Here is a 23,900-nt window from a genome sequence, read left to right on the forward strand (position 1 = left end):
TTTTATTCATTGACTGTTCTCCACAATGTTTGATTCACAGTAAGTTTCATAACATTAGTCTGAGCAGTGTAAGGTCCTGGGACATTGCTTGCACAAGAACCACACAATTCTGGCTGGGAGTGAGCACTATGTTTACTGATCCGTTTTGTATTTTGAAATAGATATGTGTAACTTTCTAATGGTTGTAAAATGTTTAAACATTTGAGTTTGTTATTGACCATCCCTACTATTTAGATAATGTGTGCTTATCACAGGCAGATCATTGTGCAGCTATCAATGTTTTGGCTTTAGTAAAATAGAAAGCCCACTTGTACCTCCTAGCAACTTAGTCACAAAACCTGATAATTTTTTATGCATTCATATACGTGATGGAAAGAGGAACAATATTAAAAAATTACATAGAACCTCTGTTTCCAAGCCCTGTTAGAAACTCTTACAGAGTATCAACTCCCACCCCCTGCCCCTGCTCCAACCTGCATTGAATAAAGTAAGTGGAAATTGAGCAATCACTACAAATCCTTCTGGGACCTTTTTTAGATTTGGTGCTCTTATGAAAATCTACATCCTGAAAACTTAGAAGAGGAAGGAGGTATTGAATTTCCTCAGATCAACTATGGTCAATTCAGTGGCAAAAAGTATCATTTCTTCTATGGCTGTGGCTTTCGGCACTTGGTGGGGGATTCTCTGATCAAGGTTGACGTGGTGAACAAGACACTGATGGTAATGAAAATCTCTTTCCTTTTACATACCTTTTAAAGATCTGTTCTGCCCTTTGAATTAGTTTCTGTTTTGTTTAAGGTAGCTTTTGAGATTCTTTAATATTTAAGCAGTTCAGCCATTTAGTTTTATTAAGTGTGAGAACCATGGAATTACATAGGTAGGAGTATGTTCCCCTAGGGAATCTAAATGAACCACAGACCCAGAAAAATAGTTCTATGCTTGGTGTTGTTTGGAGAGAAATCATGGGGTGAAGGTTGCTGGCATACCTGTATTTCAGGTTGGTGGGAAATTGTAATTTCACAGACTGTGTTTGATGATGATGGAATCTGCAGCTCCAAAAGCTCCCTCTATCTCTCCTATATTCAACTCAGTAAGCCTGATTTTTTTTTTCTTTTTACTGCTGGAATATTATATTGACAGCAAAAGTCATTCCGGGAGGGGAAAAAAAGCTGTTGAAAGCTTCCACATCATAACTAATTTTCTATTAAATACTTTTTTGGGGGACTTACAGGTTTGGAGAGAAGATGGCTTTTATCCTTCAGAACCTGTTTTTGTTCCAGTACCAGGGACCAGTGAAGAAGATGGTGGGGTTCTTCTTTCTGTGGTGATAACCCCCAACCAGGTGAATGTATTTCTCTGTCACTAGTCAGAAAGAAAAGTAACACTGAGGCTTGCGAGGGTTATATTTAGTGATGCCATTTATAGTTTACTTCCCATTGTGCCACCTTCTCTCTTTTCTTCCTCTCCTTACTATTTGTGTACCCTTTTAATCATAATCCATACTTTTTATTGTTTTAAATTTCTATTTATAGAGTTACGATAATTTCAGTTTGCATAAGAATGCATTTACAATCTACTTTTATACATTTTATCTTATTTAGTCACCAAAACAACTTTGTGGGATACCATTTACACATATGGAATTTGTAACTGAAGGCAGTTGAAAGAGAATTGTAATAGATCTCCTAGTAGTAAAGCCAGTATTTCATTTCAGTGTTCTCTCTTCTGGTCTAATATTCATACCACCATCTGTGCTGCCAATTTCAGTTGAGTGACCCAAAAGTCTAATGTGGGAAGCCCTGGTAGCTTAATAATATCTAACTTTTCATTTAGGGCAATCTTGTGGCAAATAGGTTCCCTGAGTACTAGTTTTTCTTAAGATTTTATTTATTTATTTTTAGAGAAAGGGGAAGGGAAGGAGAAAGAGGGAGAGAAACAACCATTGGCTTCTTGCACAACCCCCAACCGAGGACCTGGCCTGCAACCCAGGCATGTGCCCTGAACAGGAATCAAACATGCAACCTTTTGGCTTGTAGGATAATGCCCAACCCACTGAGCCACATCAGTCAGGGCTGAGTACCAGTTTTGACCAAGTGTTGATTAGTGGCTGTCTGGTGTGTAAAATTCTAAGCCCTTTAAAGGGTTTGGTGAGAAATGTGCTCTGATCAATCTTCAGGTCTGCCATGGGCTTAGGAGGTGTTAGTCCTCATCCCATGGATTTACCACTCCTGTAATTATACTTGGGCAGATCTCAGTCTGCCTGGCAAAGCTACATTTGAATAGCTCTAAATCAACACAAATTGGAGGCATTTCTTTCTTTTGTTTTCCACATTTTTTTATTGTTGTTCAAGTACAGTTGTTTCCATTTCCCACCCCCCCAGTTTCCCCAACCTCAGCCATCCCCACTTCCCACCCTTGATCCTACCCCTGTTTGGTTTTGTCCATGTGTCCTTTATACACGTTCCTGAAAACCCCTCCCCCCTTTCCTCTCATTATCCCCTCCTTTCTTTTCTTTTTTTAAAAATCCTCATCCAAGGACATTTTTTTCATTGATTTTAGAGGGAAGGGGGGAGAGAGAGAGGGCAAAAGAGAGGGAGAGGGGAGAGAGAGAGAGAGACATCTATGCAACATCTATGTGAGAGAGAAACACTGATTGGTTGTCTTCTTATAAGAGCTTGATCAGGGCAAGCACCCTGATTAGGGATCAAACTCGCAACCCAGGTATGTGCCCTGACCTAGAATTGAACCCACAATCTTTCGGCCCATGGGGAGATGCTCCAACAAACTGAGCCACACCAGACAGGGCTGGAAGCATTTCTAATTTGGAAGAAAGAATTTCTGTGTCTCAGGAAATTGAAAAGGGGTAGATAAATCCTTAAATTCAAAGAGATCCTATTAAGGTGATTGATATAAACAATGTAATTTTTTCACTCTAGGTATAAATTTCATCCCTAATTTCCTTTCAGTCCAATTCAGCCTTTCAGCAAATGTTTAGTAAATGGAGAGGCAAGGCAGTATGCTGGTGCCAGGGACAGACATGAAGATGAATAAGATATGGCCTCTCCCTTAGGAATTTTAGAGACCAGTGGAGGAGAGACATATTTTTGATAGGAAAAAAAGGATAACTTTCATTATTGTCTTTTCTTTTCTAGAATAAAAGCAATTTCCTCCTAGCCTTGGATGCCAAGAACTTTGACGAACTGGGCCGAGCAGAGGTGCCTGTGAAAATGCCTTATGGGTTTCATGGCACCTTCGTCACCATGTGATGGAAGAAGCATAGGGTTTGGAACTAGGTTTAAAATGCATGTGCTCTGTACAAAAGAGAGATCAAAAAGGCCACCTTATCTTCCAAACCATAAACAACTGGTTTTTAAGTTTCAGTTTTTAAATTTCAGTTAAAAAGAATACAGGAGATAATTATGGCTTTATATTTCTTAGGACTTTTCCTTGGAGACATTAAACAAGTGTTGATACAACCTCTTGAAGAGAGTTTTAAATTTGTATTTATTGGATATATCTTCTAGGTAATAAGAATACATGAAAGAAAAACTAGAACTGGGTCATTACCATCACAGATAGGTGGGTGACAGAAGTCCTCACATTTGGGAGAAGAAATACAAATAATTGTAGATAGTAGAATATGAATATAGATCTGAAAATCACCTGTTTATTTTTTTTCTATCACAGTCTGCCTGTTACCAGTGGTCCTCAGGTCCTCAGAGGACAGGAAGCCCCCTGTGTCATGCTTAATGGCTTCTTTTAAACTGACTGTTTCTCTGCAGCTGTGGTTGAAGCACCCACTACCATCTCCTACCCTGCCCCCAACTCAGCCTTGGCAGAGTGTTGTTTTGAAGGACACAGCTAAAATCTGGCATTTCTTCTAATCTCTGGGTATATACCATATTTTGCCACATATAATGAGGAGTGAGGAGTTTTTTGCCCAAATTTTTGAGGGAAAAATGAGGATGCTGATTATACATGGGTATAATGATTACAAACCATGGGCATGATAATGGGTATAATAATCCTGTGTATAATGGCCACAATCCCACAGGTACACATTATACACAGGATAATATGGTAGTTCTTCAGAGATTAATGAAAAGTTGGTGGTTCTTCATTTAGTTGGGCAACCGGTGGCATCAGAGACCATTTAATCGTCACATTTCTAAACTCCCCACCAGTTTTCACTAATAGTACAAGTCAGCCTAGGTCTGTCACTTAAACCACACTCTTGACAATACCCTCAAAATCCCGTGTTCTCTTTTCCTTCAGTTATACTCTTTCCCTCCACTGAATTCCAATCCCAGGCCAGTTAAACCTTCCACGCTCCCTCTGCATGTTGTATATTGCTGTAGAACACGCCCAACATGTCTTTTGGGAGCAAATGTGAATTCATGATTAGGTCACTACTCACAGTCTTGGACCAATATAGTTTCTTCTCAATTTCTTTAGGAGTTTTTGTAAACATCACAAACCCTAACTCTTTAGTGAAGTGTTCCATGCAGACAGATGCCACATATGAAGGCTTACATTGTGACAATAAAGTAAAAATTCTAAGTTTTGTGTTTGGGTTAGTGAGACACAGAACAGTAGCAGGCACACAATGGCAAGAAGATGCCTAAACAGACTAATATCAGATGTGGGAGCTTAGAGGCTGAGATAATTATAAGAACATAAATCCCCTGATATCTCACAGAAGTCCTCAAAAAGGCATGGTACTCCCCCAGAGAAGACAGGGAGGTTTGATCTGAACCTGGGTCTGAAAGGTGAAGGAAACTAGTTGACATCTGGGAAGTACACAAATCTGATCATGTCTTTCCTCTGTTTATAAACCTTTACGCTATCCTACTACATGGGGAGTGAGGTTCAAACATAAAAGTTAGTAATACAATCATAAGATTTTGACCCAAGGATGCCTGAATTCTGCCTTGGCCTTGGAATCTATGAGGTTCTTGAAGACGACGAAAAGGGATGAATGCTATTTTATAATCTAGGTGCATATGCTTAGTAACCCAATGCAGAAAGTTTTGGTAAAACCGAGTGAGCATATAACTAAGGCTCAAAGCCTAGGCAGGGCTTCTTCCTCTCCCTAAGCCCAACTCATCACTGGCCAGTGTCCAAATGCTCGAGGGATATGTGGTCCACAAGTGAGGGGAAAAGTAATTAGGGTATACCCTAGTGACCTTGTCTTAACTAGTTATATTTGCAAAGACCCTATTTCCACTATTTTCAAAGTTATATTGTGAGGTACTGGGGGTTTGGACTTTAATATACTAATTTTTTGGAGGGGTTACAATTCAGCTGATGGTGGGATCACTGAGGGTGAATTTAGTGAGTACCTTTATACAGAATTAGCTTTAACAAAAAAGTTTTAGAGCAAGAACTGCAAATTCAATGATATATTTTAGTCAAGCAAATAGGTAAAATAATTTCTCAGAAATTCCTTCTATTTCTTACCTTTTATTTTATTTTGATTTTTAAAACTATTTTTTGGAATGAGTACAGTGTTTGTGTAACCACTGTTTGAGTACCTCCAATGTAGTCAATGCCCAAGAAATATTGTTTATAACATAAGTGATCTTGGTTAAGTCATTCACTTATCTGGGCCTGTACTTTTCTATCTGTAAAGATATTTTCTATATTAAATCTCTGAAGTTTACAATTCTTTGAAGTTTTCTTTACAGCACAAAGGGGAGATGAGAAACATTTGTTTTAAAGATTTTATTTATTTACCTTTAGAGAGAGGAGAAGGGAGGAAGAGAGTGAGAAACATCAGAGTGCAAGAGATACATCGACTGGTTGGCTCTCTCAGCTCCCAGCCTGGGACCTGGCCCCACAACCCAGGCATGTGCTCTGACTGGGAATCAAACAGGCGACTTTTCAGTTCAGAAGCTGGCCCTTAATCCACTCAGCCACATCAGCCAGAGCTAGAAACATTTTTGAAAAGTGTGTGAAGAATGTTTGCCAAATAACATAAATAATTTAATACAGAACAAACAATATATAGCTGGAGACCTGAGACATTTGAGAGAAATTACCTTTTGGGCCTATATTTCTACCACACTCACGATTTCATCTATCCTTCCCAGTGCCTACAACAGTTCCAGACTCACAGTATTAAGTAAATATTTAATGAAAACATGAATGGATGCAAGAGGTGACGTGGTACTGGTGCCGGTAGGATGTGTGGATATTTCTTATGGGCAGGTGAGTAAACAAGACCCTTTCATTCTGGAGGTGTCTACATTTGACATAGAATTGCTAAAGTGTACGTGTTCACTTGTGCATGTATCCGCATTATGCCAACCCATAGTGATAAGCGATTTCATGCATGCCTGTGCATGAGGACAGCTTGAGAATTTTCCTTAGTAAGAATCTTTAGAAACAGTCTAAAGGCAGTATCATCTCTGAAAGCCACGTAGTCTGGCACTTGCCCTGGAATTCCTGCTCCTTTTATGCTAAAAGACGGCCCTTGGGTTTTTCTGAGTAACCAACTAGTAGAGGTTTCTATTGTAATCCAGAGCTTTCTAGAAGTGAATGGGAGGAGCGTCTCACAGAAGTCCCTCTGGGACCCAAAGTGTACCCGGAGTGACGTGACCTCAGGCTAAACAGAAATAAAAATCGACATTAAAACCCTACTCATTTGACCGCTGCTAAGCATGCCCATCCCCACTTGAGTTTTGGCTATCCCGAGATCCCATTCTACCAGAAGTCACGCCGTTATGTACTCCGGGCCAGCAGAGGGAGCCCAGCCGCAGGGTGTAGCGGGCTGCGCAGCCGCGGGGAAGCTCCGCCTTCCACATACCCCACCGCTGGTCCCACCGCAGTCCCTGCTGCCCGCAGAGAGAGGAGATACTGGTCGTGCGCTCAGGCTTGCAAGGAAATGAGTACTGACGTCTCCGGCCGTCGTCGCAGGGCGCAAGTCTCCCGGCTGGTCTCCTTCAGCGCGACCCACCGGCTCCATTGGTGGGTTGTGCCCATAGCGTCAGGGGTGGGGGCGGGGCCCGGCGCGAGAGGGGCAGGTGTGCGCACCGACGCAGGGGCGGGGCGCGCCCGCCGTTGTTTGTTGGCTGCCAGGCTTCGTTGCCTACGCCGTAACGTGACTACAGGAGTGACCTGCATCCTGTGAAAAGGCCACGAGCGGGCTGTGTATCCCGAGCCGACTGCGGAGTAAGATGGTTCTTTCCGCTGGATCTGTGACCTGAAGCAAATTCATTGTCCCTCAGGTTCTCCTCGTTACCTCAGAGGGTTTCTGTAACGTTCACAGGGGTTAAACTTGTCCAGATTACACAGTGCCAGGCACATCGTAAACACTCAGTAAGTGGTAGCTAATACTACATGCCAGGAGCTACCGGAATCAATAGAATTACAACATGCCGAGTTTTATCCCCCTTTTACTGAAGATACCATGAATGCAGATGTTCACTTTTCCTAAGGCAGCTCTGGGAGCAAGCAGCACAGTTGGAATTTGAACCCAGAACACTGAATGTTTTATGGCACTAAAGAAGCTCTGACTTCTTTGACTCTGAGGAGAGTTTTGCCACTCATTAGTAAGTTTCACCCCCGAGCATCCGCTTACTCGGCTGTAAAATAAGGATAATAATGTATTTCTTGCGTGCTTGTCAGGTCTTGTACTAGCTAACAGGATGCAGCAGTGTTCAGCACGCAAATGTCACTGCTTGTGTGTCGAGTGTACAATCTGGTCAATATTGTGGAACGTACCGTGAGATAATTTTGTGCAAAAGCTGTGTAAACTGTAGCACTCCACATGTAAGAAGTGCAGGAGCAAGAGAAGGTGAGGGAAATAATAAAGGGGGTCTCAAAAAGAAAAGGGTTGTATAACAAAGCTTGAATGTACGACGGTAGTAAGGACTCGTTAAAGATGAGAAAATTGGATAGATATGGGTATAAATATCCCTTAAGCAAAGAGTTATCTGCCTAGAACAACAATTGAGTATTGAAATTTTAAAATTTCCCTTATTTGCATGCCCCTCAGTGGATTGGTGAAGTTATCAGTAGGCAGTAGTTGAGGCATAATAAAGCAAGATTGTTAAAAAAGAGACTAATAGGTCATGTAATTATTTTTCAGGAGCAATGAGATCTTAAGCCACTTAAGGATAAGCATCTTTTGTTTATCATTCAGCTGTGCCTAATATGTAGTAGGTACTCATGTAAATGTTTGTTGAATTGAACAATGGAAAGACCTCGAGCAGATCAGTTTTTGGAATCTTGCTGTGGAACAAAAGGAGGTTGAGTTTGTTTATGCTAATTTGTATGGTACGTTAGTCTAATTAGGGAGCATTCAGTGTTTCCTGGCATAAAGCTGAATAATGAAATCCAATTGATTTATGATTCTCCATGTGGTGAGGCAAAGTATTAATAATTTGTGAAGGGTTTCAAAGGCTAGAACAAATAGTAAATGTAGGGAATAGAAAGGGTGTTTGAACTGGTGTCATGTTGACATTGTTTTTGTTTTTGTTTTTTCCCCCCTGATCAGCAAGTCTCTGAGCAATGAAGAAAACTTAAAACTGTTTGGGAAATGTAACAATCCAAATGGTCATGGGCACAATTACAAAGGTGAGAGGAAAATGGATGCAATTTTAGCCTTTTCAGTAAGTGTAGAAGAATATTTAGCAAATACAATCTTAATGAGTAAAAAGTCGTATGGACAGAGAACAGTAATGCTTTGGGTCTTGAATGAGAAGTTAAATGGAAGTTCAAAATGAAAACAGCTGTTGCCTTTGTTGGATGTGCCTTAACTTTTACCTTGCAATTAGTTGTCTGCTCTGTTATAGATAGTTCAAAACAATGAGTGGTTTAAATTTTTTCTTTGGCCTTAGTGTACATGAGATTCTTTTGACACCATGTTTTATTCTAATTAGGTGTTGCTGAGGCTCATGTTAAAATTAGATTATATTCTTTGAGTAAGTAATGACCAACGAAAAGGGAATATTGGCTAGGAATATGCTGTATGGTAGGAAGATAGGTTGGGTCTAAAGCTTTGCCAGCAGTGTTCCTAGAAAGTAATTAATTTATGCAAGAGTAAGAGAGTTGATTCTTTGAGATATAGCTGATGTCTCAAAAAAACAGGTACATAAGCCATTGAGTATTACAGCATATGGTATGATGGAGTAAAGACCAGGAAAAGTGTTGGAAGATTAGGATTTCTAGATTAGTTAGTGCCACTTACTTGATCTATTATATGATACCTCTCATTCTTAGTTTGTTCATATAATCATATTATGATATCATATCCCATGGTGTTTGTATGGAGCTGAACAAATATAAACGTTATTAATTTGTAAAGCATTCTGATTATGAAGACTTTTCAAATGCTTCATACAAGCACTTGTTAATTTATAAAGCATTACTGTAAACTGTATACATTCATCTAAGTAAAGGGATAGAGTTTTAGCTTCCCCCCAACCCCCAAAGAGTTTTAGGTCCAGTAGTAGGTTTTTTTTTTTTTTTGCTTAGAAGGGTACTGCCCCAAATTGGACCAACCCGATGTGTGGCTGGACTTCTTCCTGTACATTTCTACTTTTTCAGGCAGTGATTGAGCAGCATCTTGATCCTATCTCATGGAGATTCCTAACCAGTACATCAACATTATAAGCAGAATTATATCGTTTTGGCTTTGGCTAAGCTCCTCTGCTTAGCTAAAGGTCCTGCTAAGCTGTTCTGTCTTGTTTGACTCTTGCTTTGGTTGATAAAAGATCTTAACCAAGAGAGAAGATGTTTGGGGGGAAATATAAATATAGCTTTACAGGGCAGAGATCTAATAATTTATGTTGCTAACTTGTGCTTGGATGTTAATTCGTTGAAAGTCATATTGGTTTTTGGTATTTTGTTTTCTTTCCCATAGTTGTGGTGACAGTACATGGAGAGGTACGTGCTGAATATATCTGTGTGGTTTGTACAGTTTCTTGGGTCCTTTCTGCCAACATGATAGATTCTATGTTGAAAAATTCTGCTCCAGTCAGTATTGCTTTACTGTTGACCCTTGAGTATGTGAGCTGCTGACATTCCAGGGCTTTCCTCTCCCAAAATGCCATCTTCTTGTGCTATATGTGGACAGGTAGGAGAGTAGTACAGGTGAAAGGATGCCTGGAGCATTTGGTGCTCCCATGTTGAGACTGATGATTTTGTTGGGTATGAAGGCAAATGTGGGCACAATTTCTGCATAGTGTGTAGCCTTTACTAATTTAGCAGAGGTTTAAATATGATGAGCATATTGTAATAATATTCACCTTTGTTTATACTTTTTAGATTGATCCTGTTACGGGAATGGTTATGAATTTGACTGACCTCAAAGGGTGTATGGAGGTAATGGCTGTTCGGCGCTTATGATGTGCTGTCTTCTAAGCATAATATTTGATGGTTCCCTTTGCACTTTCTCAACTAAGGATCTCCGGAGGTCCTGTGATGTTGTGAGTGGAATTGGTTGTGGGAGTGGGGGAGTAGTTGGGGAACTCTTTCATGTTTTTCTAATGGTGTTTGGGTGACTTGATGAAAATTAGTCACAGTTGTATTAACAATCACAGGAATAAATGTAGCATGCTCATATTGTATTGGTTGTTGGCATATCCTGATTTCCTGTATTTAACAAATACTTCTGTTCTCTCAAATGCAGCTTTCTTCTTGAAGTCTTTTTCTCTGAATTTTCCTTATGCCTTTGATTGAAGATTTTAACATGATCCTGTTTTATTTACTCTAGCGTTATTATAAAGTCAGTGGGGCAGTTCATTATAAGGATAATACAAAATAATGTGTTCAGCAAAGGACTTACTGATTGTATCATTTAATTCTTTCATTGTAAGAAACCTTTGATGATATCTAAGCCAATTTATTCATGCTTTAGATTGAGAGATGCTTAATAGTTACCTGACTTGTCCTAGGGCATATGGTTAATCCTTTACAAAGGTGGGAGTATTGTTCCTTCAGCTTGGTTTTTATTATGCTATCATTTCACCTGTTTATTTAGTTCTTTGCTTCAGTTCTGTGTCTTACTTTTGTTCTAAAATTTGGCATTTGTTTCATAAAATGCTGTTACTGATTGTCATTACCTCTTTCAGATTACTTATCATCCACATATTCAAGTTTGCCTATTTTGCATCACTATTTCAGCTAAGTACTAAGAATGCAGAGATGAATGAGACATAGCCCTTACACATGGAGTGCTCATATTATTTTTTTTCTAGAAAGTAAATAATAAGTTCTCACAGGGTGAAGAAATTGAGAAGTACAGATTGGTAGTTACAGAATAGTCATGGGAATGGGGGGATGTAAAGTACAGGAAATATGGTTAATAATACTATAATAACTGTGTATGATGCCAGGTAGGTACTGGGAATATTGGGGGCACACATTGTAAAGTATATGATTGTCTAACCACTATGCTGTACATCTGAAACCAATACAAAATAATATTGAATGTAAAGTATAAGTGAAAAAAATTTTTAAATAAACTAAAAAATTGAAAAAACTAAGTTCTCAGTAAGTTAGTTGAATAAATGAAAAAGAATGAGTAAATGAACAAAGTATACTGTGCTCAAAGTACTTCTGGAAAGCTGTAAAGACAGTTTTTGCGTTTATTTGGGTCATAAACTACATATTCACAGAGTGTTATACAATACTACAAGACAACAATATGAGAAATATGAGTATACCAAGCAAGCAATACGATGAAACAAATACACCTTTGTATAGCACTTTGAAGTACACCACACATTCCCATCAGTAAAAGTGACTCTTCAGGGCATACAGTCAAGTTAGCAAGAGCTCCGTTGAAGAGGCTTCAATGGAAAAGTTGGGACTTGAACTGGAATTGAAGATAAAACAAACATAATTATTTTATTGATATCCATGTGGATATCATTTGATCTATTTTAAAGTTAGTTTGGTTTAGGACCTATTATTTTTATGATTCTGGTTTTACTCAAAAATGATTGCTATTTTTATTATTAATGTACCCTTGTTGGACCATACTATATGGAAAATTGGATTGCTTAGATTTTGTACAATCTGGCTAAAAGTAAATGCCTAGAAAATATTTAGTTTTGTACAGTTTAGATAAAAACTTAGAATTAAGGCAATAACAATTCTTGGCCATTCATATGGGAAAACATTTGTTAATATATGTGAGCATTAGGAAACAATAGCATTTATGTTTTATATTTTTTCTTCTAAGAGTTCAAGGTTATTCTTAAATTACTCCTTATAGGACAAATTTAGAACTATTAACATAATTTCAGTCAGCCTCCTTTATAAAATGTGGTACTCACTGAATCTTTGTCCATTGACATTGTGGCATTGTCTTGAAGGTGAGACTGTTATGGAGAAGTATTTCTGGTAACTTTTTGGACAGAATACAGGAAAGGGTAAATTGAATTCTAAATCACAGTGGCTTGTTACGAGAAAGCTCCAGTGAATTCTCTACTTCTTGGTTTTTTAACCTCTGTGCCTTCAATAATTAGGATAACCAGTCATTATGGAGAACTTACTTTATTTCACAATTTTAAACTTTCTGAAAATGCTTTGTAAGACAGATAAAATACTTAAATGTATTGAGTTAGTGGTTCAGTGATAAGTTTTAGAGGCAAAGGTGGAACACTTTGGAATTTGAGTCATAAATAGAATTGGTGTTTTGCCTTTGTTTTGCCTATAGGAGGCAATTATGAAGCCCCTTGATCATAAGAATTTGGATCTAGATGTGCCATATTTTGCAGATGTTGTAAGGTGGGTGTGACTGTTTTACCTAATATATAGTAAGAAAGAAGAATTGATTTTAACATTTTATCTAATTATTTCTTGATTTTTAAGTTCGTTTAATGACACCTTTTTAAAAATAGAATTTCTGTTCTCTGAAAATATTAAACATGACATTTTACTTATTAGTCTTTTGATCTTTCCTTTTCTTCTACAGCACAACAGAAAATGTAGCCGTATATATCTGGGAAAATCTCCAAAAATTTCTTCCTGTGGGAGTTCTTTATAAAGTAAAAGTATATGAAACTGACAACAATATTGTAGCCTATAAAGGAGAATAGCCTTTATGGCTTAATACTATAGAAAGATTTAATTTCTTTCCAAATTTGAAAGATGTCTTTATCTTCTTGGGCTATTAAGAAGTTATCACATAATTATTGCACTTCCACATTGTATTCTGGAGTGCTTCATTTATTGAAATCATTGAGTAAAACTTGTTTAAATTCAAATATATTTTAAAACCAAATATGTAATTTATCCTGAGTATCGTTTAGAGAGTCTGTTTTATATAGATTAAAAATCACTTCATTTCAGTCCTGACCGGTGTGTGGCTTGGTTGGACAGTCTCCCACAAAGCAAAAGGTCACCAATTCTGTTCCAGTCAGGACACATGCTGGTGTTGCGTGTTCGATTTCTGGTTGGGGTGCATATGAGAGACAACTGATCAGTGTTTCTCTCCCTCTCTTTCCCCTCCCTCCCCTCTCTAAAAATAAAAAAAAAAGTCACTTCATTTCAGCAAAATGTTTTGGTGTAGAACTGTTTGAAAGAAGAAACAATCTTTTTTTTTTAATTACCTCGTTTTTAGTATTCATTTTTTTTCTGGTCTAATATAAATAGCAGAGGTGTTTATAAAGGTGTAACCACAAAGTCTGGAAACATAGATTTCTTAATAGATTGAACTCTGATTACTTCTTTTAGGATATGCTGTAGGCACAAGTTTATTCAATGAAAATTAGAAACACCTATCATCTGAGGCAATACATTGTGGATGGATGTACAGGATTAATGGCATTGCTACTTCAGTGCACATTGTTCATTGCAGTTTTGCATAGCTTATTATTGAAATATGCCTTCCTAGTGAGGAATAGCACATTGAAAATCTCATAGAACATCAGTAAGCTTATTATTTTGAATATTTGTTTATGTTTCCAAACCTTAGGGCAACGTGAACAATTTTAACTTAGAAGACAAAACAGGGACCAAAAATCCCCTTGTTGTTACTATCACGTTAATTATCAACTGTTAACTCTTTTATGCCCACCTTTGTAAAAGAAGTATGTGTCTGTTTGTTTCACTTTTTATCCAGTCCCAGAGATCTCCCTGCTTTGCTTTCTCCCACCTCTCTAATGCATTAGCAATGAATTTCATGTAACCCCATTATGCCTCCTCCTTTGATTGTAATGTATAAAATAAAGTGCAAAACTGTCATTTTCTGGAGCATTTTCTTAATTTGTTGGGATTTTGTTTTCAGCCAATTGTCGTCAGTTTAACTCAAACTCATAGAAATTCTTACAAGTTTGGATGTTTCTAGATAAATATAAATCTTTGAAGCATGATTTTTGAAATTAAAACAACTCCAAGGTGAGAAGTTAAAAAAATTATATTGACCATATCACTTAACAGAATGACCAGAATTCAGCAATAGTTTGTATTGCTGATGTAATCACCACCATTGGGTTATAAAAATGGCCAGAATAATATCAGCTGAGGTATAGCCCTTATATGTGATCACTAATAGACTAGACCCATAATAAGTGTCCATTTTGTTTTTTAAACTCCAAACTTTTACATTTGTCTTGGAAATGGAATTATCTTAAAAATGGAAAACAGATTGTGTTCATTTTGCTTTTGTTATGCCTGGTATTTCTAGCCTCCCTTGCACATACAAAAATCATTGTTAGTTTTACACAATTTAACTTTATAGCAAGATTCTGTTGCAAGACACTGTTGGAAAATGTCCCAGATAAACACTGTGTCCACATAGCTGCAGAAAGAACCGCTTATCACCACAAGAAAAGCAGGGGAAGGTGGTTCTTGTGCTGGTGGATTTTTAAGCAGCAGTTGTGCTTTTAAGCAGCTGTGCAGTTGGTTTGTGTCCTTCAGAAATCCACCCACCCTCTCCCACGAGTGTTGCCTCACCACTGAGACAGGAAGAGTGTTAGCATTTAAAAAGAGAATTAGAACACTGCTTTTCTTTCCTTTCTCCTTTTCTTTTTTGTTATTGTTGGCTAAAGAAATGATATCCCAGGCTTTTATTCTTAAAGATGCCCAAGAAACAAGTTCTTGTTATGTCAGCTCAAGTTCACCTTCTGCCAGCCAGTTTACTAGTCAGTAAAAATTCCCCATTTAGTATGATAAGTATGAAATAAATTGAAAAGCCCTTTTCATTTTTCACAAATATCTTAATATGAGCACTGTGGCCAATAACAACCTGAAGAAATAGAAGGACTAGTTTTGTCTTTTACCTTTTAAAGTATTTGCCCACAGACAGAGCCATAGATGGGTAGTGGGGTATCTCAGGGGCATCTCAAACTTAACATTTCCAAAGTGAATTTCTGATTTCTCCTTCAAAATTTATTCACCAATCTTCCCTAAAAATGACACTACCATCCATTTATTTTTTTTCAAGCCAGAAATCTGGGAGTTGGTCTTGATTCTCACCTCTTAATCTAATCTATCAAAGTTATATAGGTTTTACCTTTAACTTATATAATGATTTTGTTTGTATTTCCAATGCTAGTACCCCAGTCCAACTGCCAGCATTTCTTGCCTGGGTTACTGATATGGCCTCTTAACTGATCTGCTTTCCCTGTGGTTCTCTCCTGCACTGCTGTCACCAACACTCCTCTCCCTACCATGTTACTCCTTGAAAGCTTCCTCTTGCTTCTAAAGTACAATCCAAACGCTTCCCACCAGCCCGTCAAGCTCTGTATGAACCATCCTACTCCCCAGCCTGAAGCTGGTCGCTGTGTTTTGGTCATATTGGCCATTTCTCAGGTCCTAAGGCCCACCAATTTCTTTCCTTCTTCAAGATCTGTGCATTTTCTGCCTTAAAGATTAACAAAAATCTTTAAGGCTGAAAGTTGCCCTGACAGAAGGGGATTATTGAGCCTCATTGTAGCCAGAAAAGGACCAGGTTCTGGGGCATGCAGTCTAAACCAGCAGCATCATCAGCAGCAGCAGCAGCAGCGTAAGATGGAGAATACAGACACGTTGCCATCCTAGGGCTGATGGGCCTTTTTCATACAATGAGTTTGGGGAAGAAAGATGTAAGTTGTTTTTTTTAAGAATTTACATTGGCTATAGATAAACAGGGCAGGAAAAGGTGAAGGGGAGAAAGTTCAGGGATAGTAGATAGTCCATAAGGGAAAAGTCCATGAGGGACGCTTCTGGATTGGTTGTGGGCAACAGTGTGGAAGGTTCATGGCAGACAGATATTATGGTTGGTGGTAAGCTGGTCTTTCTAGATGGCTGCCTGAAACTTGATGCACAGTTTCAACATACATTCAGAAATGTGAGTACTCTTGTTGGTTTTGGTCTGCTGTAGTTTACTGGTTAATCTTGTCACTTACTCTAGCCTGCTATAATTTAACATAGGACATCTTAAAGTTTTTCTCTTGTCATGCTCTTCTGTTTAGAATGCTGCCCCTGTCCTCTACCCCACCCCCTTCATAAAACCTATTAGTCTTCAGATCCCAGCCTAAATGTCACCCTTTTGATCACTCAGTATAGATAGAAACCCTCTGTTATTTTCTGTCAATAATATCTATATACTCCCCTATCTTGCAGTTTTAAAATTAGATATGTGTTCCTTTTATCTTATTTATTTGCTATTTATTGTCTGTGCCACCCACAAGGATGTCAAGTTCATGAGTGCCAGAGCCTTGTCTACCTTATTCATTCTTTTTGCCTCAGGACTTAATTCAGTGCCTGCTGCATAATAGATGCTCAATAATTAGGCAGTGAATGAGTGACAGTGCCTGCCATCTCTAAGGAACTTGAACCTGGTTTGGTCACATTTTTTGAGATTTAATACCAAACTTTCAAACATACTTCAGAAAGCGGTTTAGTTATTCTTTATGTGCTTGAGTTTAGATAACAACCACAACATAAAATAAATCCCCTAAGTATTCCTCCAAACCTGTGAATCTGGCTAACTTTATCTTCCTGGAAATTTTCCATTTTCATTTGTGGGTAAAATTTATTTTAGTTCCTAGCTAGCTACTAATTTAACTAAAGATAAACTAGAATTCTGAATCAAGGATCTTTCAGTAAACTGATGTCCTTAAGACCACACTGTAATTAGCAGCCCAGATGCAGGGCTCATTGACAAGGTTGGTTCATAATTGTTGTCTTAGCCTGTGGGGAGTAGGTTTAACCCAGGCAGAGAGAGCCTCAGCTTGTCTTGCATAGAATGCTTCTTTTTTAAAAATTATATTTTATTGATTATGCTATTACAGTTCCAATTTATTCCCCTTTGCCCCCCTCCACCCAGCATCCCCACTCCCTCAGGCAATCCCTACACCATTGTTCATGTCTATGGGGTCCATAAGTTCTTTGGTTACTCCATTTCCTACACCATCTTTATGTCCCCATGGTTATTCTGTAACCACCTATTTGTACTTCTTAATCCCCTCACCTCTTCACCCATTCCCTTATACCCATTTCTGTCTAGCAACCATCAAAATGCTTTCCATATCCATGATTCTGTCTCTGTTCCTGTTTGCTTAGTTTGTTTTTTTAGATTCAATTGTTGATAGATAGGTATTTATTGCCATTTTACTGTTCATACTTTGGATCTTTTTCTTAAGTAAGTCCCTTTAACATTTCATATAATAATGGTTTGGTGATGAACTCCTTTAACTTTTTCTTGTCTGGAAAGCTCTTTTTTTCCTGTCCTTTGATTCTAAATGATGGCTTTGCTGGATAGAGCAATCTTAGCTGTAGGTCCTTGCTTTTCATGATTTTGAATATTTCTTGCCAATCCCTTCTGGCCTGCAAAGTTTCTTTTGAGAAATCAGTTGACAGTCTTATGGGGACTCCCCTGTAGGTGACTAACTGCTTCTCTCTTGCTGCTTTTAAAATTCTCTCTTTATTTTTAAGCTTTGGCATTTTAATTATGATGTGTCTTTGAGTGGGCCTTTTTGTATCCATCTTGTTTGGGATGCTCTGTGCTTCCTTCACCAAATTAGGGGAGTTTTCTTTCATTATTTTTTCCAAATATAATTCCAAATTCTTGCCCTTTCTCTTCTCCTTCTGGCACCCCTATAATGCAAATGTTGGAATGCTTGAAGTTGTCCCAGAGGCTGCTTACACTATCCTCTTTTTTTAAAAAATTCTTTTATCATTTTGTTGTTATAATTGGTTGTTTTTTGCTTCCTTATGTTCCAAATCATTGATGTGATTCTTGGCTTCATTCACTCTACTGTTCTTTCCCTGTAAATTATTCTTTATTTCAATTAATGTGTTCTTAATTTCTGACTGAGCTTTTTTATGCTATTGAGGTTCTCACTAAGTTCCTTGAGCATCCTTATAACCAGTGTTTTGAACTCTGCATCCGACAGGTTGCTTATCTCCATTTTACTTAGTTCTTTTTCTGGAGTTTTGATCTGTTTTTTTTCGTTTGGGTCATGTTTGTCTGTCTCCTCATTTTGGCAGTCTCCCTGTGTTTGCTTCTATGTATTAGTTAAAGCTGCTGTGACTCCCTGTCATTGGTAGCTCAGCCTAATATAGTAGGTGTCCTGTATAGTTCAGAGGCAGAGCCGCCCTTATCACCTAACCTGGGTACTCAAGGTATGCCCTTTGTATTGGCTGAGTACACTCTCCTCTTGTAGTTGAGCCTTGGTTGCTGTTGGCAGATCAATGGGAGGGATTAACCCAGGCCAGTCAGCTACAAGGTTTGGCTGTGACCACTGACCACCAACTTCCACCCTCCATGGAGGATCACCTGTGCCATGGCAGAGTGGTGATGCTCTGATGTGGTCTATAGCTGTCCACTGGGTGCATTGGGCCTGGTTTTTCCTAGGTGGTGCAGGCCAAGGTCAACCCCCACCTATGTTTTGCCAGGGGCCATACTGTTTGAGCTATAAAGCAACCTGATGGTTGTCACTTGTGCTGGGCTTGGAGATTCCTAGGCAAAGCCAAGCTGTGAATCTAGGCTGGCACTGCTAGAATGGGGCTTGTGGACACTTAGCAAGAGGTACAGGGGTTGGGGGATCACTGAGGCTGGCTGTTGCTTGTTTGAGAGGATTTAGGAAGTTTTGAAGTTTGAGCCAAACCATCCATTCATATGGAAAAGCCACTGTCAATAGTGGGTGGGACAGAGCTTCGGGATTTCCAGAGCAGGGCAAACAGTGTGAGCCAGGTTGATGGAGTCTCAGCTGTGGCCTGCTGGCTCTATGGTTCTGTGGTGGGGGGAGGGTTCAGAAAAGGGAAAATGGCCTCTGCCCACCTCTTCGCCTGGGAGAAGGCTGTCCCCCAGCTCTTGCCTTGATGCCAGACACTTAGTTCCTGCCTGTATGCCACTGTGCCTTTCAAGCTGCTACCCCAGTGCTAGAGGTCAGAGGGAGTGATTTTGGTAAGAGTCGGTTCTTTAAGAGGAAGTGCTTGGGACTCCTGAAGTTTCTTCCAAGGACTCAATCCCTGCTGGTTTTTGCAGCCAGAAGTTATGGGGACTTACCTTCCTGGCACTGGATCCATGCCTGGGAACCCTGGGGTGGGACTGGGACTCCTCACTCCTGAAATGTCCCTCCCAAATTGTCCACCACATGTATATGTGGGACCAGCCTGTTCTGCATCTGTACCCTTCAAACCAGTCTGGATGGATGTGGTTTCTTTAATTCGGTAGTTGTCAGACTTCCATTTAACTTGATTTCTGATGGTTCTGAGTGATGGTTGTTCTAAAATTTAGGTGCATTTTTGATGTGGTTGTGTAAGGAGGTGAGCCATGTTTACCTGTGCCACTATCTTGACCAGAACTCAAGAATGCTTATCATGCCACCTGTTTGGCCTCTGAGGACAGGGTTCCTTTGGAATGTAGAACTAAACAGATCTGTGGCAATATGTGTTTTCAGCAAACAAAAGCCTAATTTGTTTCCATAATAACCCTTAATAATTCCCAAAGTACTGGGGGGGCAGTCAAGGTTGCATTCCTGAAGGAGAGAACTGTGTTTAGGAAAGGAAAAAAAGGTACCCTAACCAGATTATGGGGTATAATGTATTCCACCTACATTTGAGACTGTATTGATGTCTGTGCAATTAACTAACTTCTGGTTTTTGGCATTTGTTGAATTATGAATTAACATCATGCCAGCCACTATGTGCCTCGTGTCTTAGTCACCATGTTCTTAAGGCAAGAGTTAGCTGTGGTTCACCGACTTGGAATCTGGAGTTATATTGTTCAAAGTCACTCAGTGAGTGGAGAGCTGGAATTTGAACCTATGTCTGTTTGGCTTAAAAAGAAAACCATGCTCAACAATTAAAGTAATTATTTAAAATTTTTTCCCAAGCTCTTTAAATGTGCTTTGTCTATATATTTAGTTATTTAAGTCAAAGGCTTTTTTGAGTTTGTTGGACTCAAACATCTGTTCTACAGCTATTTTTAAATACAGGTTTATATATGTATGCATAAACAAGTAGATATTTTTGCATATGTTAATACATTGTTTTATACTTATATCAGGTATATATATTTAACTTCATTTTATCTATTTATATGGATGCAACTTACACAAAGCCAGGTAAGGGTAGTCCATATGTCCTAGTTTTGCTGCTGGGCCACATTCAAAAAAATAAAGTTCAGCAATCAGAAGTAAAATAATTCTATGTCCTGGCTGGTGTGGCTCAGTGGATTGACTGCTGACCTGTGAACCGAAAGGTCACTGGTTCGATTCCCAGCCAGGGCACATTCCTGGGTTGTAGGCCAGGTCCCCGTTTGGGGAAGTGTGAGAGGCAACTGATGTATGTATCTCTTGCATATTTCTGTTTCCCTCTTTCTCCCTCCCTTCCCCTCTCTCTAAAAGTAAATAAATAAAATCTTTGAAAATAAAATAAAATCATTTTAATTTTCACTCTCCAGATTCAATTATTTATTCTGTAGAATAATTTAAACCTTTTGCCCATTATTTAGATTTTCTAGGAAAAGAAAGAGCTTAGGAGCAGACCCTGAAGGCTAGAGTACCTTGTACTTACCCTGTACTTACAGGCTTGATGGGTGGGCCCTGGGTGGTGTGGCTCAGTGGATTGAATGCACACCTGCAAACCTAAAGCTCACTGGTTTGATTCTCGGTCAGGGCACATGCCTGGGTTGTAGGCCAGGTCTGCATTTGGGGGCATGTGGGAGGTTGACAGTCGATGTTTCCTTCCCTGTCTTTCTCCCTCCCTACCCCTCTCTCTAAAAATAAATAAACTATTTTTAAAATAAAAAAATAAAACGGAAACTGAAAAAAAAAGGAAGCTTCAAGACTGGAGGTGAAGTTGCCTAGAGGGAGGAAGATTGTGAAATCACACATTAGCCATTTGTAACAGTTTCAAATTAGTAATTTTAGTCCTTTTTACAGATACTTTTATTTGAACATAATTAAATTATTATAATACTTGGTTTTCTTTTACATCATTGTATCATTTGTGATGCTTTTTAGGCACTAAATAATTATATAGTGTTTACTTTGTGCCACGTGCTGTTTGAGGTGCTTTATATATATTAACTAATTTAATATCAATACGACAACCTATGAGGTGGCTACTATTTTACTCCTTATTTTACAGATGAGGAAATCAAGGTGTACAGAAGTTAAGTAACTGGTTTCAGGTCCCACAACTGATAAAGGACAAAATCAAATGAGGTTGAACCCAGGCAGTCTAGCTTCAGAGTTTATGCTTTAAGATAATTACAAACTATCACTTATGAAATAATAAAGCTTTGCTTAATTATTAATATTTTCAACACTTACCCTACAGAATAATGTGGATGTGAGCAGAAAATAAAATACTGTTTCAATCTTCTGTCCCTCCTGAATTTTTTTTCCTGCTCTGAATGGGTGGTGTTATAGTTGGATCATTGACCAGGTTGGGACTCTTTCTGGGATGTGAAGATCTTTGAAGTAATGGGATTTGCAAGACATCAGTTTTCTTTCGCACTTTCTCATAATGCATTATAATGGGTAGGCAATTGCTTTTTCAGTCATAGAATAAAAATGCATTGAATTTACAAAGCATGATGCTGAAAACAAGAAAACTCAAGGAGAATAAGGCTGGGCAAGTGAGTGTGGGAGTGATGGACAGTCCATCTATTGTTCATCTTTTTATTGTGCATGAGGTTAGAGCTTGTGGGCTTCCATATAGTAGCCTGTGTGCATTTTTTCCCTTTTGGTGTATTGTACTTTCCTATTAGGAAAATTAACTTCCAATGAGGAGGTTGATTACAAACATGAGAACTAGGATTAGCTATTCCTGAGAATAGTGAGAATGAATGTACTTCTGTAGCCCTTTACTCTTATTCTGCTACCCACCCTGCTTAAAGAGTGACCAGGAATGGCAAATACTTGGAACCTGTGCTGCTTGAATTCCTGTCTCCTAAGCCCAAAGAAGATATCACTTGTTGAGTACAACACTATTTCTGAGCCTGGATTTTGCTTCAGGATCCTTCTTAACAGTGCTCCCAGCGTTCTCTGGCAGTCAGATACGGCATTGAAATAACACCTATTTACTATCTCTGACCAGGCCTTTAGAGCTATATCTAGCAATGATAGAAATTAAAATTGAGACCTGAAAGATGGCTGAGCTACCTCTCACCTGACAGATGAAAAAACTGAGGTGGAGGAATATAAAGGCATTTGTTTAAGGTTATCTTTATACTTTGCAGCAGAGCTGGAATAGAATGGGCTTCCTGCCTGCTAATGCAGCACTCTTGCTCAGGCGCCTCTGTACTGCTTGTCTGAATTCACCCAGATTTCTTTGAGTCTAAAAATTTCCCAGCTTCAGAGAGTATCTTTGCTGGGTATTTGTCAAACTTTCCACATTGACCTGAGATGAAACGTGTTCCTAGCTTGTTGGGGCAGGACTCACTGCTGGTCATCTTGGAGGTGGCAGCAGGGAAGTGAGGCATGGAGGAGAGCTGCTGGAGTGTGCAGCCTACTTGTGTCAGCAAGGGACACCTATACCCTCTCCCTGTCACATGACCCAGGGGCCAGTTGTTCTGGGGGGTCTCAGGTAATGCTGGAGCTGCTCAGGGAACCCTTAGGCTGTCCTGGTTAAGGGTACAGGCTCCGAAGTGGAACAGACCTCTTTTCAAAGCCCAGCTTCATACTTACTCACAGAGTGACTCTCGAAAAAAAATATTTCTCTCTCTGCCTAAGTGTCCTCACCTGTAAATGGCTGTATCTCAAAGAGTTGTTGTGAAGATTAAATGTGACAGTACATGTAAAGTGCTTAGCTCAGTGCTTGGCGGATACCAGTAGCTACTGAGTGATGTCACAGAAAATGGTGAAATAAGGAACTCCAAGAATTGGTCCGTCCACTGAAGCAATCTGGGAAACAAGCTGGCAGAAACTGTCAGTCAACCTTTTCAGAACTCTAGAATCTAACTTAAAACAACAACAAAAACCCTCACATCTATTAGGAGAATGCTTATAAAGAAAGGCTGTCAAATTTTGACAGTTAAGAAAATTGAGTCACTGGCTAACTGCTGCAGATTACACAAAGGAGACTTCAATGACCGCACAATAAGAATGCAGTCTTTGCAAAAATGGTTTAGAAAAGTCACTAAACAAATGGATGACCCAACAAGCAGCAACAGCATACCATGGGGAGAAGGGAGAATATGATTTCCAGTGGTACTACATTACAATTAATGTAGTTAAAAAAAAAGACCTACTAAATAGGAAAGTATGGCCTATTCACAGAAAAAAAAAAGAAATGGACAGAAACTGTCCCTAAAGGAAGGCCAGTTACTGGTTGTTGGCATCTTAGAATTTAGCATAATTATTGAAAGAAAACTTTGTTGGTTATTACTGGCAATATCATTCTTGCTGTTGGTTTTATATTGCATTATGAATATTATAAATATTTTGCTCATTTCTCTTAGTGGAAGACACCATTTGGTGAAAAATGACCAGTTTACACTTGAAGAA

At 38.9% G+C, this 23,900-nt stretch overlaps 2 protein-coding genes across 4 annotated transcripts in view; both read left to right on the forward strand.

Annotated features, from left to right (window-relative positions):
* BCO2 (beta-carotene oxygenase 2) overlaps positions 1-3,471 on the forward strand; it is a 42,621-nt gene extending 39,150 nt beyond the window's left edge. For both annotated transcript variants that reach the window (XM_045839071.1, XM_045839062.1), the window contains 3 exons: positions 538-720; positions 1,232-1,342; positions 3,153-3,471. In XM_045839071.1, coding sequence (XP_045695027.1) covers positions 538-720; positions 1,232-1,342; positions 3,153-3,266 — 408 coding nt within the window. In that variant the 3' untranslated portion in view covers positions 3,267-3,471. The remainder of the gene's footprint in view (positions 1-537; positions 721-1,231; positions 1,343-3,152) is intronic.
* A 92-nt stretch (positions 3,472-3,563) lies between these two features.
* On the forward strand, positions 3,564-14,149 carry PTS (6-pyruvoyltetrahydropterin synthase). 2 transcript variants are annotated; one of them, XM_045839088.1, is made up of 7 exons: positions 3,564-3,891; positions 6,093-6,210; positions 8,501-8,580; positions 9,869-9,891; positions 10,273-10,329; positions 12,671-12,741; positions 12,929-14,149. In XM_045839088.1, exons 2-7 carry the CDS (start codon positions 6,203-6,205, stop codon positions 13,050-13,052), a joined length of 363 nt encoding a protein of 120 aa, XP_045695044.1. In that variant the 5' UTR covers positions 3,564-3,891; positions 6,093-6,202; the 3' UTR covers positions 13,053-14,149. The 2 variants fall into 2 exon arrangements, with proteins under 2 accessions (XP_045695044.1, XP_045695039.1); XM_045839083.1 differs by lacking the exons at positions 3,564-3,891; positions 6,093-6,210 and adding an exon at positions 6,754-6,969.
* The last annotated feature ends 9,751 nt before the right edge of the window (positions 14,150-23,900 follow it).

The sequence above is a fragment of the Phyllostomus hastatus genome, unplaced genomic scaffold (assembly GCF_019186645.2).
Source record: "Phyllostomus hastatus isolate PE091 unplaced genomic scaffold, TTU_PhHast_1.1 phas_contig_113, whole genome shotgun sequence".
Classification (NCBI taxonomy): domain Eukaryota; kingdom Metazoa; phylum Chordata; class Mammalia; order Chiroptera; family Phyllostomidae; genus Phyllostomus; species Phyllostomus hastatus.

Bases quoted from the DNA above. Each gene is read 5' to 3' on its own strand.
- PTS (XM_045839083.1), top strand. From the start codon at position 6,887: ATGAGTACTGACGTCTCCGGCCGTCGTCGCAGGGCGCAAGTCTCCCGG. The intron at 9,892-10,272 runs GTACGTGCTGAA...TATACTTTTTAG, and splicing joins TGGTGACAGTACATGGAGAG to ATTGATCCTGTTACGGGAAT. The intron at 10,330-12,670 runs GTAATGGCTGTT...TTTTGCCTATAG, and splicing joins ACCTCAAAGGGTGTATGGAG to GAGGCAATTATGAAGCCCCT.